General features: G+C 48.0%; 1 protein-coding gene across 1 annotated transcript in view; it reads left to right on the top strand.

Annotated features, from left to right (window-relative positions):
• Positions 1-13,659, top strand: part of XKR6 (XK related 6) — a 280,544-nt gene extending 266,885 nt beyond the window's left edge. The window contains exon 3 of the mRNA XM_012457344.3: positions 10,483-13,659. Coding sequence (XP_012312767.3) covers positions 10,483-11,447 — 965 coding nt within the window. The 3' untranslated portion in view covers positions 11,448-13,659. The remainder of the gene's footprint in view (positions 1-10,482) is intronic.
• The last annotated feature ends 1,479 nt before the right edge of the window (positions 13,660-15,138 follow it).

The following is a 15,138-nucleotide window of genomic DNA, read 5'->3' as shown; positions in this document are numbered from 1 at the left end:
GCTCTAGAAGCTGGAAAAGCAAGGAAGCAGATTCTCCCCTAGAACCTCCAGGGGAAGCACAGCCCTGCTCACAGATCAGTATTGAACCAGTGAAATTCATTACAGATTCTGACCTCTAGAATTGTATGCTAATAACATTTGTATTCTCAGCTATTAAGTTTGTGGTAATTTGGTACAGAAGCCCTAGGACACTATCACAGTGGGGAAAGTTGATTTCACTGAGCAATTAAAGGAGCTGTACCCTGCTGGCCTCAGATAATCCAGGGAGGATAGCAGAGAAAGGGGGTTCTGTTCACAGCATCCTGTGGTCAGGGCGTCAAGAGTGTCACCACCTGGTTTTCACATTTGTGGCATTGATTGGGAAAATGTGGCTGTGTATTCATCATCTAAGAAACCATTTGTTGGGTGTCCTCTCTGTGCCAGGCATGGAGGTCACAGGAATGGGTAAGACAGTGCTTCTATCCTTGAGAATAAATGTGAGCACTGTCCTCAGGGAAGTCACAGTTAAGGAAGGGAGAGAGGGAGAGTGCACGAAAGTGTGACTATGAAATAGTGTCTGTGACCAAGCATGATGGCTCACACCTGTAATCCCAGCATTTTGGGAGACTAAGACTTGAGGCCAGGACTTCAAACCCAGCCTAGATAACACAGCAAGGCCCCCCTCACCGCTATCTCCACCAAAAAAAAAAAAAAAAAAAAAAGCCAGTGTGGTGGCACATACGTGCAGTCACAGCTACTCAGGAGGCTGAGGTGGGAGGATTGCTTGAGCCCAGGAGTTCATGGTTATAGTGAGCCATTATCATACCACTGTATTTCAGTCTGGGTGATAGAAGAAGACTCTGTCTTTAAAAAATAATAGTAAAGTAAAATAAAATTAAAAACTGGCCGTGGAGGAGAAATGCATAGTGTGCTGTTGAGAGCATGGAGGGGAGAATCTATGCATCCTGGGGGCTCAGAGGAGGGCCCCAGCAGGAGGCGATGCCTGGGCTGAGCTTGGAGGATGAGCAGGAGAAGATGGCCAAGCAAAGATCAGGCAAATCATTCTAGGAAGAGGGAATGACATGAGCAAAAACAAACATGGCATATGTATGTGATCTGTGCTTCTCTCTTGGCACCCACCTGTATGTTGGTGTACGCTGCTCTGTGCTAGGCACTGAGCTAAGCCCTTTCGTGGCCACCTGCCCTTTCATCCTCACACCACCCTCATGAGAGGTACTCAATTATTATTGCCTTTTTGCAGATGAGGAAATGGGGATGGTATCCAGCCTCATGTGGCAGGAAGAGGGTGGCATCTAGCCTGGCTCTGGCGCACACCCTCAGAATCACTTTGCCCTCATGTCTCGGCAAGCAAATTACTGTCACTAAATCTTGAACATGGGACCAGGAGCCTGACCCAGACACAGAAGCCCTGGGCCCCATGAATGGGAGCTTGGATTTGAGCCTGCTGGGAAGGGCTTTCAGCTTTGTAACTCCCTGGCATTTGGAACCTTGGACATCAAAGTCATCTTGGGTGTATTGGGTGTGAATCCCCTCTCCAAGAGCTTGCTAATTTTGTAAGTTTCAAAATACAGGCTTTATTATCATTTAGGTATGATAGAACCAACAGATCAAGGCAGCCGCCACAGAAAAGATAGTTTAATATACTCACAGATCTCAAGAGGAGGGTCACACGGCACACCACAGTGCAGGGGGCACACAGAGAAGCACCCAAGGGAGTCAGGAGACAGAGGGGGAGAGGGGAGAGCTATGAGCAAAGGCTCGTGTTGTGGTCTCCACAGGAAGGAGCAGGTAAGGCCGGGAGGCTGGCTTTGGATGCCTAGTCTGATTCATTTCTGCAGCCCTGGGGTCTCAGGGTTGTCTGTAGTTGTCTGGTACCTGGCCCTGGGGAGATGAGGACAGGTGGATAGTGACCCAGAGAGCGCGAGCCCATAAAGGAGGCGGTTGGGAGTTGTGGGTCTGGATGAGTTGGTTTGCATGTGAAAGGCATGCTCACAGAGAGTTTTTTACTTTCACTAAGAATTGACTAACGCTGGGTGGGGCATTTCCTCCAGGGTCAGCAAGCCTCTCCTTCTCCCTCAGATGTGAAAGCCTCAGAATAAAAAGACTAACTTAATACAGTAACCTTAGGCCAATTCTTTTACCTGCCTGAGCCTCAATTCCTTCCTCTGTAAAACAGGGACACTGACAGGCATTCTCATGGGATTATTGTCCTATTAGATTAAATGAAATAATGTTTGCACAGAGTCTGGCATAATGTCTGATGCACTGAAACACTCAGTAAATTAACTTCTTTTTCTTCCCTGTCTTTAAGCCCAAGATTTTCTTCCTAAGTGACAAAGGCATACATGACTGCTCCCAGGGACCTCCCTTTCCCCCATGTGGAGAGCACTGTGGGAGGTCATGGCGGCTGGGGAGGGGGTCATGATCCCTTCCCTTGTTTGCCTACTTAAGAATCCCCGAGATCACGCCACTGCACTCCAGCCTGGGCAACAGAGTGAGACTCTGCCTCAAAAAAAAAAAAAAGAATCCAAGAATAGCTGTGGACTCCTTCATGAGAAAAATACCCACACAATGTTGTATGTAATTCCAGAAGGACCAGACCAAATCCCTGCACTGCCCTTGAGGAGCTAACATTCACCGTGGAACATAGTAAAACTAAAAATCCGAAAGTAACAAGTAAGAGAAAAAGTTGATCAAGGTGGTGCAAAATGCTATGGTGAAAAGAAAAAGCAAGAAGGCAGGAGGGAGTCTTGAGGGGTATCTTAGTCCATTTTCTGCTGCTATAATATCACAGACTGGGTAATTTATAAAGAGTAGAAGTGTATTTGGCTTATGGTTTTGGAAGCTGAGAAGCTGAAGATTGAGAAGCTGCATCTGGTGAGAGCCTCCTTGCTGCGTCTTAACATAGCAAGAGTTGGGGGGAAGAGAGAGACAGAGCTCAGGCCAAACTACTTTTTTGTTTGAGACAGAATATTGCTCTGTCGCCCAGGCTGTAGTGCAGTGGCGCAATCTCAGCTCACTGCAACCTCCACCTCCCCAGTTCAAACAGTTCTCCTGCCTCAGCCTCCCAAGTAGCTGGGACTACAGGTGCGTGCCACCATGCCCAGCTAATTTTTTTATTTTTATTTTTAGTAGAGATGGAGTTCTGTCATGTTGGCCAGGCTAGTCTTGAACTCCTGACCTCAAGTGATCCACCCACCTCAAGCCTCCCAAAGTGCTGAGATTATAGGCGTGAGCCACCTTGCCCAACCCAAACTACTTTTTTAAAGTCAGGAACCCACTCCCCGGATAACTAACGCACTTCTGTGTTAACTGCACAAATCCATTCAGGAGGCAGGGCCCCCATGGCCTAATCACCACTTGAAGGCCCCACCTCTTAACTCAATGCTACAATGGTGATTAAGTTCCCAACACATGAACTTTTGAGGGACACATTCAAACCATGGCGGGAGTTGCAGTTTTGAGTGTGGTGGTCGGGGGCCCGTGGCTGAGAAGCTGATCATTGCATAAAGGTCTTGGTGGGAAGGTGACATTTGTGTAACAACATAGGGATAGCGGGGGAGGAGCATTCCAGGTGGAGGAACTAGCAAGTGCAAATGTGGCTGGAGCATGTCTGAGGGGCCAGCAGGAGAGGTCCCCAGGGAGGGCAAAGGGGACTTGCCAGAAGCTTTGATGCCACTGGAAAAGCTTAGATTTGAACTGGTTGGAGGCAGAGATTCCTGGGAAAGGGGAGCAGGCTGGTTCCATGGGTGATTCCAAGGCAGCCCTGCCGGCCCTTCTAAGGACTGTGGCTTTTACCTGGGGTGACTTAGCACATCCGTGAGAACAGGCTGGCTGTGCTGCACTTTAAAATACCTACACAGTTCTACTGGCCTCAAACATTTTTGATTTACTTCATGCTCGTTGCCAGTGAGTCAAGGGTCCCTGTGGATCAGTCTCTTCCTGGAGGAGGTGAGCATGCTCTTCTGCCTGGCAGGGCCACGTGGCCCTTCTGCTTACGTGCCTGACCACACCTCAGTCCAGCAGGGCGGGTGTGTACATTCTCCCACACAAAAGGCATTGAAAATCAGTGACCCCTGATGGTCTACCAGCCACAGGAAGCCACGTGGAGGGACACCTTGTAGCTTAATCATGTTGTCTGCTGTAGGGTAGATAGAGTGTTGGGATGAGGGCAGATGCAGAGAGGCCAGTTAGGAGGCTATTCCAGCCACTCAGGCAAGAGAGATGGAACAGTATGTCACCAGCTTTGCAGTGGCTTGAACATTCAGGCAGGGCCTCCCAGGGGTGGGTCCTCAGCTGTGTAGACCTACAAATTTGACTTTGTCAGTGCTCACAGAGATAATCAGAGGGCTGACATGTGATAACCAAATTAATAAGAAACTGATGTATAAGCCTCAGTGTCAATTCTTTAATTTTTGGTTGAGGATGGAGAGAGATCTTTCCCAGTGATTCAAAAAATAATCTGAGTTTGGGATTCAGACAGGCCTGTGTTCGAATTCTAGTTCTACAACTTCTTAACTGCTTGATGTGGAAAAGTTAATTAGCCTGTGAACTTCAGTCTCTGCATCTTGAAATCAGCCTACTGCTGTGGATAGCATGGTAGGGAAGAACAACGGAGTGAATTTATGTGCAGTGCCTAGCACAGAGTCTGGGTCAAGGTGGCTGTTCAATAGAGGAAAGTTATCACTGTTCTTGAACTTACTAAAAATTAGCAGATGACATGATATGCATGAATTCAGAGGCAAAAAAAAAAGAGAGAGAGAGATTTCATAGAAACCATGGTAAGACCTGATGCTCTATGACAAAAACTACCTCTGTAGTGGCCATATTTGAATTCTTTCTCCCTTGGTCCGTCTCATTTATGTTAAAGAGCTTTTTGTCCAGCCAGGGTATGGTGTGATCGCTCAGATTTTGGCTTTCCTGAGATGGCCAAATCCTCCTCTCTCATGTTTACACCAGGCCACTTGGATCAGCTTTGGGTTTTTCCTGATCTCCTCGGCCACATGTATGTCAGTCCTGAGGGTGAGGGCCACAGATGTGGTTACCATCTCTTCTCTTTGACCCTTCTTAAGGGTACATCTGGAGATGTCAGAGATGCATTAAAGTGACACCATGTGGAAATCTCACATCTGGATCTCACCCTTTTCAAGTACAGAAATGTAATGAAAATGAGTATCTCAGCGCTTACTAAAGACTGCTCAAAGCAACCCATTAGACTTGAAATTATTTGCCATTAAAATGGCAAAACTACAACTACTTTTGCACCAGCCTAATATTTCCTGTGTGTATATTTTCAGCAAAAGTTTTAAAAGATTGCTTTCTTTGTTGCTTTCTCATTAGCACTAACGAATTTAATTCTGACTGACAGGCAGGTAGTGTCCTGCATGTGAAGACCACATCTAGACATACACCACTGAATGTGGAGTAGGGCCCTTTGGAGACAAGCCCTTCTAATTTGCATAGACACCCACCATGCTTTTCAAGAAGGATGCGATCCTGACCAGTGGTATGCTGGTAAATGTTTAACAACCAGCATTTAGCAGGATTTGGTGGAGCTCTGATTAGTAGCATTTGCCAATTGCTGTGGTGTAAATACTCCCACAATGCCGATTTCAAGCCTGCAACATGACATCAGGCAGCCCACGGTTTAACAATTGGCCAGCTCCAGCACATGCAGATCCTGATTCTGGGGAGCAAAACAGCCTGGGGTTTCAGCATGAGCTCTCTTGCTTACTAGCTGTGTGGCCTTGAGCAGGTTATTTAACGGCTCTGAGCCTGGCTCACAGAAGGCATCAGGATGCTTGTTTTCTTCCCTTTTGGTTGCCCAAATAGGAAAGTACGCTTGTCATGTCACTCTCTTGCCTTGTCTCCTGGGTGGAGACGAGGATGGGAGACAGTGGATTATGCTTAGAGAGGCGGTGGACGCAGCTGCCTTATACTTTTCTGGGAACATTTCCAAGAAGAGACTGGACTTTTTTTAAATGTGGGAAGAGAGGGAAGTTTGACAGATGGAAGGGGAAGAATTGCTGTCTAAAAGGAACTCAGTTGGGAGAAGTACAAAATAGGAATTTGAAGAGCAGATGGTGGAGATTCCCCAAATGTTGGGAGGCAGGGAGGGAGGGGAGGGGGCCAGGGTTGAAAGAGGGAGATGTTGGTCCTTGATGTGCAGACCAACAGATAACCAGCTAAGCCTGTGTCTTGTTTGGGGCACCTTTGGGGGCCCAGCCCACTGGGGTACAATGCCATAGAAGTTAGGTGATCATGCAAGTGTCAGGATATGGCTGTGACCACATCCACATGTCTTCACTGCTGGTTCAGTTTCCTCATCTGTAATACAGGGATAAGAAACCTGGCAGGAAAAGGCTACCATAAAGAGCTCAAGACATGGCAGAAAGAGAACTGGGGGACAGCAAAGGGTGGGGTGTGAAGAAGGACAGAGCAGATCCCATTCCCAACTGTCACACACAGGCAGGAGGAGAGGCACAGAAGCAGTCCTCTGAATGCTGCAAGATCTGAGCAACAGTTCTCCACCGGGGCTGATTTGGGAGGAAAGCGGGTGGCAGGAGAGTGAGGAGAGCAAGTGGCCTGCCTTCTGGAAGCTTGGAGAAGATAAGATAAGGAGAGGAAGGACAGCTTCAGGAGACAATGCAGGGCCCAGGGCCTGTGCTGTGTAAATGGGAGAACCTTGACCCTGGCAACCCGCTGATGGGAATGAGCTGGGATAAAGGAGCTGGGGAGAAAGAGGCAGGAAGCTGGGATCTGGGGGCTGCATGCAGCTAACTCTTCCCACTCCTGTCCTGCTCCATGCTTAGGTCCCTCTTCATCAAGTGTGTTTCTAACATGTGAGTTGATGGGGCTGAGCTGATGCTCTCGGCAGATGGCTGGGCCTGTACCTCCCATTCTGCAAAACACAGGGGCAGTTGGTGATTGTTTGTAGGCACTCCTGTGGCTTTCTGGAGCATGCCTTCCCCCACTTGCTGCGCTTTGCCTGCGGGGAGTTCTGGACGTCGTTTCCTCCTTCAGGTTCCCATTTTGGAGATGTGTCGGGGCTCCTGTAGGCTGGCGCCCTGATGCAGCTCCACCCTGGCACATCCCGGTCACAGCCTCCCTGCCTGGCCTGACCCCTTCCACGGCACCTCCTGGCCCTCTCACCTCATCTGCTCCCTCCAGGTTCTAGGATCTCATCCTTCACGAGATACCCTGTCGCAGTGCTTCTCACTCGGTGGGGCGCCCACATTCACAGGTTGTGCTTAGTGGCCCAACTGGCCATGACCCCTGGGCACTGAAACCACCAAACAGGACCTTCCCTGATGACTGCCCCTCTGGCTCTGTGCCGTCAATCATAAGGTGTGGCCATTCCATTTCTGGAACCTGAGACCCCAGGGCTGGGGATCAGCACCCAAAGGCCCTCTCTCCAAGCCTTTCCCAGGGGAGTTGCCCTTCCCCAGCCCCCAGCCACAAGGGGCTCTGGCCCCATGACTTCCCAGCCAGCTGCACTGCACTAAGGTCAGCTCAGTGGGAATGTTGCCAGCCCTGCCTCCTGGTCTGCACCAGGGAAAGGGAGCTGTGAAGGTCACTGCTGAGAACTTGTCACAGTCAAACGTGAAGTGTATAACAATTTCCAGTCTGATCTTCAGAATGCAGAAAATGATGGAGCTGGAAGTGGAAGGGAACCGGGATGCTCCCAGACCTGTCCAGGAATTTCACTGAGGGCCTCGACAGCTGGTTCCTGTGTGTTTGGCTCTTACCTAGGAGAATGCATTGACTTTTGAGTGGACTTCGGACAAGACGGAAATTTTCTAAGTGAGCCACTGCAGAGAAGGCTGAGGCAGGAGAATCGCTTGAACCTGGCGGGTAGAGGTTGCTGTAAGTGGAGATTGTGCCACTACACTCCAGCCTAGGTGACAGAGTGAGACTCTGTCTCAAAAAGAAGAAGAAGATAAAGAAAAAGAGGAAGAAGAAAAAGAAGAAGAGAACAAGAAGAGGAAGAGGAGGAGGAGGAGAAAGAGGAGGAGGAGGAAGAGGAGGAAAGAAATTCTGTCTCTACAAAAAAGTTAAAATATAAAAGATAGCCAGACTCACTGGCCTGTGGTCCCAGCTATAAGAGATTGGAGGATCACTTGAGCAAAGGAGGTTGAGGCTGCACTGAGCAATGATTACACCTCTGCCCTCCAGTGTGGGCAACAGAGTAAACCCTGTCTCAAAAAAAAAAGAAAAAAAAAAAAAAACTGTGGCTGGGCGCGGTGGCTCACGCATAATCCCAGCTCTTTGGGAGGTCAAGGCGGGCAGATACTGAGGTCAGGAGATCGAGACTAGCCTGACCAACATGGCAAAACCTGGTCTCTACTAAAAATACAAAAATTAGCCAGGTGTGGTGGCAGGTGCCTGTAATCCCAGCTACTTGAAAGGCTGAGGCAGGAGAACTGCTTGAACCCAGGAGGCAGAGGTTGCAGTGAGCCGAGATCACGCCACTGCACTCCAGCTGGGGTGACAGAGAGAGAGAGAGAGAGACTCCATCTCAAAAAAAAAAAAAGTAATTGCACATCCTCTGCCCTCCAGAAATCCACAACCTACATCACATTACTCCTAAGGGGAGTTCTCCTCCCTGCTGCAGCCCAACAGACAATGTGAGCACTAAAATGTTCACTCACCAACCCTGTGCAGCCACTGCAGGCACATGTGAGATGCCTGGTGTGTACCACAAGTGAGGCAGGACACGGGTCATGTTCAGAACTTTCTAGAGAAGCAAAAGGAAAGTTGCCTTGAGTGCTCTTTAGATGTTTTCCAGATAGATTTCCATGGAGAACTTGGGACGTGTTGCCCCATTTGTTTCCAATCTCCATGGTTGTTATTACTACGAAAGTGATACATGCCTATTGTAACAGTTAATGGGTTTTGTTATTGCACCATACTGTTCTGCAAGCTAAGACTCTGAGCATTACTTGAGAGGATGGAAGGAGGGGGCTTTGTGAGACAGGCGAGGCCGAGCCGGTGCTTGGAGAGTGTCACATGGCGGAGGACTTGGATTCTCCTTGGGGGTTTGGAGAGTTGTGGGGAGGCGGGCGGGTCCCGGGGAGAGACAAGCAGAAGTCTGGTGGTCTGGGGAAGTTTAGTTGGTCTCTTGATGAATGGGGTTTCTGGTCTGATCTTTGAGCTTAAGAGAGAAGATGACTGGGTAACTTTGATTCCAACCTGGAAGAACGTTGTGGGGCAATTGTGCTCCGTGGGAGGGTAGGGTTTTTGTAAGGAGTCACTGCCAGTGGGACAACATTCAGGCCTCCTGTTGCATTTACTGACATTTAGTTGTGAAATTTTACAAGAAAAGACCAACAAAAGAGGCCCCAGATGGACTGTGTGGAGCGTGGAGAGTTGGGGGCTGGTGATGGAATCTCGCTTGAGTGGAGATTGTATGACAGCGCTCAAATAATGACTGGCTGTTCATGGGTGAATTTGGAGAGGTTTCAGTAACAATGGATTGTGTTTCATTTGGTTTAGTTGCAAATATCAAGTAGTCAGAGTTGGATATAAAATCACTCCATGGCAATAGGAGTATGACTTGGGATTAGACACATTCAAACTGTCTGAATATTTGCCTGTTGTAGGAGGAAATGCAGGGAATAAAATGCAGAGGCTTTGGAAACCTCAGAAAACCAGTGAGGGGAAGAGGCACCCCAAAGCCCAAGTGACTCCGCTGTTGAACCCGGAGTGCAACCAGAGAAGAACGGGGCCTCACAAGTCAAGGCCTCAGGGCACTTGAGCAGCGGTCGGTTGGAGAAAGCAACAGGGATTGTGACGAGGCCAGTGGAGACCAGAGTGGGTGCGAGAGGCAGCCTGTGAAACAGGCAGGATATCTCAGTGTCCTGGATCTTGGTGGCCTTGGGTGGCAGGTGGGGGAGAAGCTAAATGGAAGAAGGTTCAGGAAAGGGCCTCTTGGGACTTTGAGTGAAGTGAGGAATAGGAAGAAGTGTGATTCCAGCACCTTCTCAGAGGAGAACAGTGTGGAACTCAGGGCAATGAGTAAACCCTTGGTCTTCACTATTGACTAAATAGTGAATTGTGATTCCTCCTGTGGGCTCCTCTGGGAGCACAGGCTGCTGGTGACAGGGACACCAGTGCTGGCCACACGTCTGTGTGCCACAAGGATTGTATGATTCCTTAAGATGGGACCCACCAAGGCCTGTTTACAGCAGATGTGGTGGCCCCACCTCTCAGCCCCCTAGCAAAACACACCGGGCTCGGTATCACCCTTGAGCCACTGAGATCCCAAAAATGGCAAATGGGGTTGTCGAAACCAAAGCTCCATCTCCCAAGCCATCAGCGTAGGGAGCAGCTGTGACCTCCAAGTTCGGTTCTGATTCTGTTTCTTTCTCCCTCCTCCTTTAGATCGTGGTGTGTGTGGGCGTCTCCTCAGCCGGCAGCTTCTCTGTGCCCTGTGGTTGATGTCCAAGGTTTTGACTGTGTGGGTTTGTGTCTTTCCGGCAGGTGTCTCCTCTGTGACTTCCCTGATGTCCCTGGCTTGGGTGCTAGCCTCCTATCACAAGCTGCTGCGGGACTCCAGGGACGACAAGAAGAGCATGAGCTACAGAGGGGCCGTCATCCAAATCTTCTGGCGCCTCTTCACCATCTCATCCCGAGTGATCTCTTTTGCCCTCTTTGCTTCCATCTTCCAGCTCTATTTTGGGATCTTCGTGGTGGTTCACTGGTGCGCCATGGCCTTCTGGATCATCCATGGCGGAACAGACTTCTGCATGTCCAAGTGGGAGGAGATCCTCTTCAACATGGTGGTAGGGATTGTGTACATTTTCTGCTGGTTTAACGTCAAGGAAGGGCGGACTCGATATCGAATGTTTGCATATTATACGATAGTCTTGACCGAGAATGCTGCCTTGACGTTCCTTTGGTATTTTTATAGAGACCCGGAGACCACTGACTCCTATGCGGTGCCAGCACTGTGTTGTGTCTTTATTAGCTTTGTGGCTGGGATCGCACTGATGCTCTTATACTACGGTGTGCTGCATCCCATGGGGCCACGAGTTAAGATCCTTGCCAGCTCCTGTTGTGCCGAGCTGCTCTGGGGCATCCCTTTGCCCCCCGATGTTGAGCCCATGGCGCCTCAGACCCCTGGGTACCAGGGGACCCAGGTTACGCCCACCAGAGCCGTAACGGAACAACAGGAGGATCTCACGGCTGACACTTGCTTGCCCGTTTTCCAAGTGAGACCCATGGGGCCCCCTACCCCGTTGGGGCGTCCTTACCCCCCAGAAGGGCCCCTCATTAAGATTGACATGCCAAGAAAGCGATACCCAGCTTGGGATGCTCATTTTGTAGACAGGAGGCTAAGAAGGACTATTAACATTCTGCAGTATGTCACCCCCACCGCAGTAGGCATTCGATATCGAGACGGACCACTCCTCTATGAGTTGCTACAGTATGAGTCTTCACTCTAAGAGCATCTTGACCCAAGTTGAGAAGGGGACCTTAAGTTTGGTTTGCGGTAAACACCGCTTGCAAGAAATATAACCCTCCCTTCCCCCAGTACACAGAACCACCACCACCACCACTACCACCACCGCCACACCAACACCACCACTACAAAAAAAATTAATAAGTCACGACCCCTTCAAATAAGCTTTCTTTCCAGTCGCTGTATGTATACAAAGATATTCTCTATGTTTTGTAAGTAAAAACAAAAAGAAAACCTTTCTTTTGTTTTTTACACATAAGAAACAGTATTGAAAAATCCCACGCTATGGTTCATAGAGTGGAGAAGGAGGAGCTGTCTCCACTCCAAAAGAAAAAAAAAGTTTTTTACCTTACACCAAGTGTAGATCATTTATGGGATTGGTGCTGATTGAAAGAACAAAACAAAACAGAACAAAAACACAAACAAACAAAAACCTTCAACTGCCTTATGCCCTTAGGTGCTGAGTTTCATTAAGTACTGTCACGTTTTCTCATGCAAAACTCTCTGGTGATTTTTGCACCAGGAGAGGGAAAATTAAACAATTAAATGAAACAAATCTAAAAGCGTAACAAAAACCAACCGACAAATACAACATAAAGCAATTATTCTTCCTATCTGATTATTTGTACTGAAGAAAACAAATTTACCAAAAGCAAATGCATAAAACCCCTCCCTCCTATTCAGTTTCTACCCCTCTTCTCCTGACCTTCTCCTCACTTTGCAGAGCCTTCTAGGAGCTCAAGGGCTGTTTGAAACTCAAATGGCTGGAGAAGCTACTTGAAGGCTGACTATGTGCCATTTTAACATTTGCCTAGCAAGAATCACATTCGTTTCCCAGTGAAAAGCAAACCAGAACAAAACAAAAAGCCACCCCAATAATTCGGTAAGGACAGGACATTCTAAAGCCAATTAAAGGAGATTTCTATATACATAATCAGTAATAATAAAACTCAGCATAGTAGCAAAAAGAACGACATCAATTTAAAGGCACAATACTTAATCAGTGACTGGCAACAACAATTAGTTCCATCATTTTAAGGCTGTGAATGGTAGACATTTATCACATGTGATACTGTGTAAAGCCTCTTCTGTTTCCATTTGGTGGGAAGCCTTAAATTGATCTGGAAAGAATTCTTCATTTTTCATTTGTGCTTTTTTTTAAAAAAAAAATAACACAAAGAGGAAAACTAGAACATATATATATATATACATATATATAAAAAGTCAAAATTGTAATAACTGACCCATTTCAAAGACTGTTTGGTGCTTCTGTCTTTCACCATTGTGGTTGGCTGAAAATCATTCAGCTCACCTGGTGCATCTGGGTTGAATGGGAAATTTTGTGTCTGTAGTATGTGTGTGTTTGTGTGTCTGTGTGTGTGTGCCCATAGCACACGTATATATGTGTGTGTCCCTGCTGCGAGGTCTTGCCAGAGATATAAAAAAACTGATGTAAGACGGACTTGGATTATGGCTTGGTTCAGCAGAGCATGGGGGCGGGGTCTCTGGAGTTGTGGGGAAGGGATGCTTCCTGCCCACAAGCCCTGGTTTGGGTGGTGAGGCTGACACCAGCAGCGGACTCCAGGCCTTAGAGGCCGTGCTGTTTGGGTGAGGATTTGATTCCACTGTTTGTTTTCTCATTGTATCAAGTTGAATTTCTGCAGGTGTTGCAAGTATGTTAAATCATTTTAAAAAGTTTTATTTTTGAAAGTATTGTTCCTTTAAAGAATATTTCAGTTCTAGGGCATCGTTTCAATCCCATCGTGTCTCTACTTGGGCACAAAAAAAAAAAGGAAAAGAAAAAAAATCATAAAAAAGATATATATATAAGTATATATATATATATATATAGACTCACACACAATATTTTTAAGTAAATACTGTTAGTCTTTGCTGTGTGTAGCTGCGATTTTTTTTCCAAATATACCTGTTTAGGGTGCAACACCTCACATTGAACTATTCTTAACAGACGTTCAATAACTGAGGGATTTTTTTTAATGTTTGTGGAGTTATTTTTATTTTTAAACAATTATTATTCAGTGAGGCTTCTCCTTCCCACCCCTTTCATTGTTTATCTATAACCTTTTTTTTTAAAAGAACAAGTTTCAAATATCAGTTGTGAAACTGAATGCTCTCTTCTTTGTCTGGACTTCCTGGACTTCATGCGTCCTTACTAAGCATCGTGGTGTGGTCCTCTCCCATCCCTGACTCAGGGGTTCCCTCAGGCCTCCTTGGTGGGCAGGAGGAGGAGGAGCCCCCATCTCTAGGAAGCAGGACAAACAGAGCACACGCAGGCCAGGCGGCAGTGAAGACCAACCAGGAGGACCCAGCACGCCCATCAGAGGGACCCACACGTGGGCTCCTGGAGAGTTACTTGGGAATTGGAATCTAGTCAGAGGCTCTTTTCTGAATTGCATCAGCGTGCTGCCTCGCAAGGGCTTCAGACCTGAGCTCCGTGGTGTACTCTGCTAGGCTGGGAAAGGTGAGGCCATTGGAGGGCGGGGCATCCGCTTTAGCTGGTGGTGTCCCACCTCTTGTCTGCCTTGGGTCTGGGGCTCTGTGCACCTGGAGCTGGCCCACATCTGTCGTTGGCACATCTTCCTTGAAATACTCTCATGCGTCTCCTCGGGATGTCTGCCACTTCTGCTTGTGTGTCTGTTCTTGGATTTCTTCCTTTCTTCTTTCTTTTTGTTTCAGCACAGTCACAGATTTTGATTTGCCACCTCTCTTTCTCTCTTGCACACTTAGTGCATGTGTGGGCATCCTGCCATGTTTACATGAAACTTACAAAGAGAATGGCAGATGCTGAGCTGACCATGAGCACCAGGAGTTGGGACGGCAACTTCCAACTCAGGGAGGGCCTCCAGGGTCTTAGCTGCTAGGAACAAATGAGGAGATCACAGGACATTTCAGCAATCTTCATTTTCACACTTTTCGCTTGGAAAGGCATCCTCGCCCCTCCCTGGAATCCCTCCCTCATGCCAGGGCTTTCTTCACAAAGGAAATGAAAATATGTATCTGTGAGCAGCAGCAGGGAAAGGAAGAAAAAAAAGCAAGGAAAGGAGAGAGCAAGGCAGGGAAGGGGCAGGGGAGACCTGATGACAAGGACCAGGCTATCGCTGTCCTCTTATCATCATCCTCTAGCCGCTCCCCGTGTTCCCAGCCACTGTGAAACTCTCTGGCATCATCTCCCGTGGGCTCTTCTCTTCTCCCCTAGGCTCTTCTCCTCCCCACAGGCCCTTCCCCTTCCAGTGGCTGGCCCTGGGCATCAAGGCAGGATTTCATACACACTGAGTGCTGAAACTGCCTGGTGACTGTGTCTCCAGACCCAGATGACTTTGATCCTGAAAGCCCGGATACGTAAGGCTGCCCCGTCGCAGGGTCACTCTGTCCCACATGGGGCATCAGCATTTAATCTACCATTTGTCTGAGTCCCTGACAACCCCTCACAGCTGCTGCTTCAGCTGCTTCCCAGAGGAATGCCTGTGATGTTTTTAGGTTTTTTAAAAAATATTAAGTCTCTGGGCCCATTTCTTTCCCAGGACCCCCTGATGAAAAATAATCCATTGCAGTATTTAGGCCTGGTATGCACGTTGGTGCCCAGAGATAGAGAATACAAAAACGATCTCCTTTTCAATCCCTAATGACCCCCACATCAAGTATGTCCACTAAGC

The sequence above is a fragment of the Aotus nancymaae genome, unplaced genomic scaffold, assembly GCF_030222135.1.
Source record: "Aotus nancymaae isolate 86718 unplaced genomic scaffold, 86718_ANA_hifiasm-v0.15.2.pri h1tg000079l, whole genome shotgun sequence".
NCBI classification, from domain to species: Eukaryota; Metazoa; Chordata; class Mammalia; order Primates; family Aotidae; genus Aotus; species Aotus nancymaae.
This window is presented reverse-complemented; position numbering and strand designations above follow the sequence as displayed.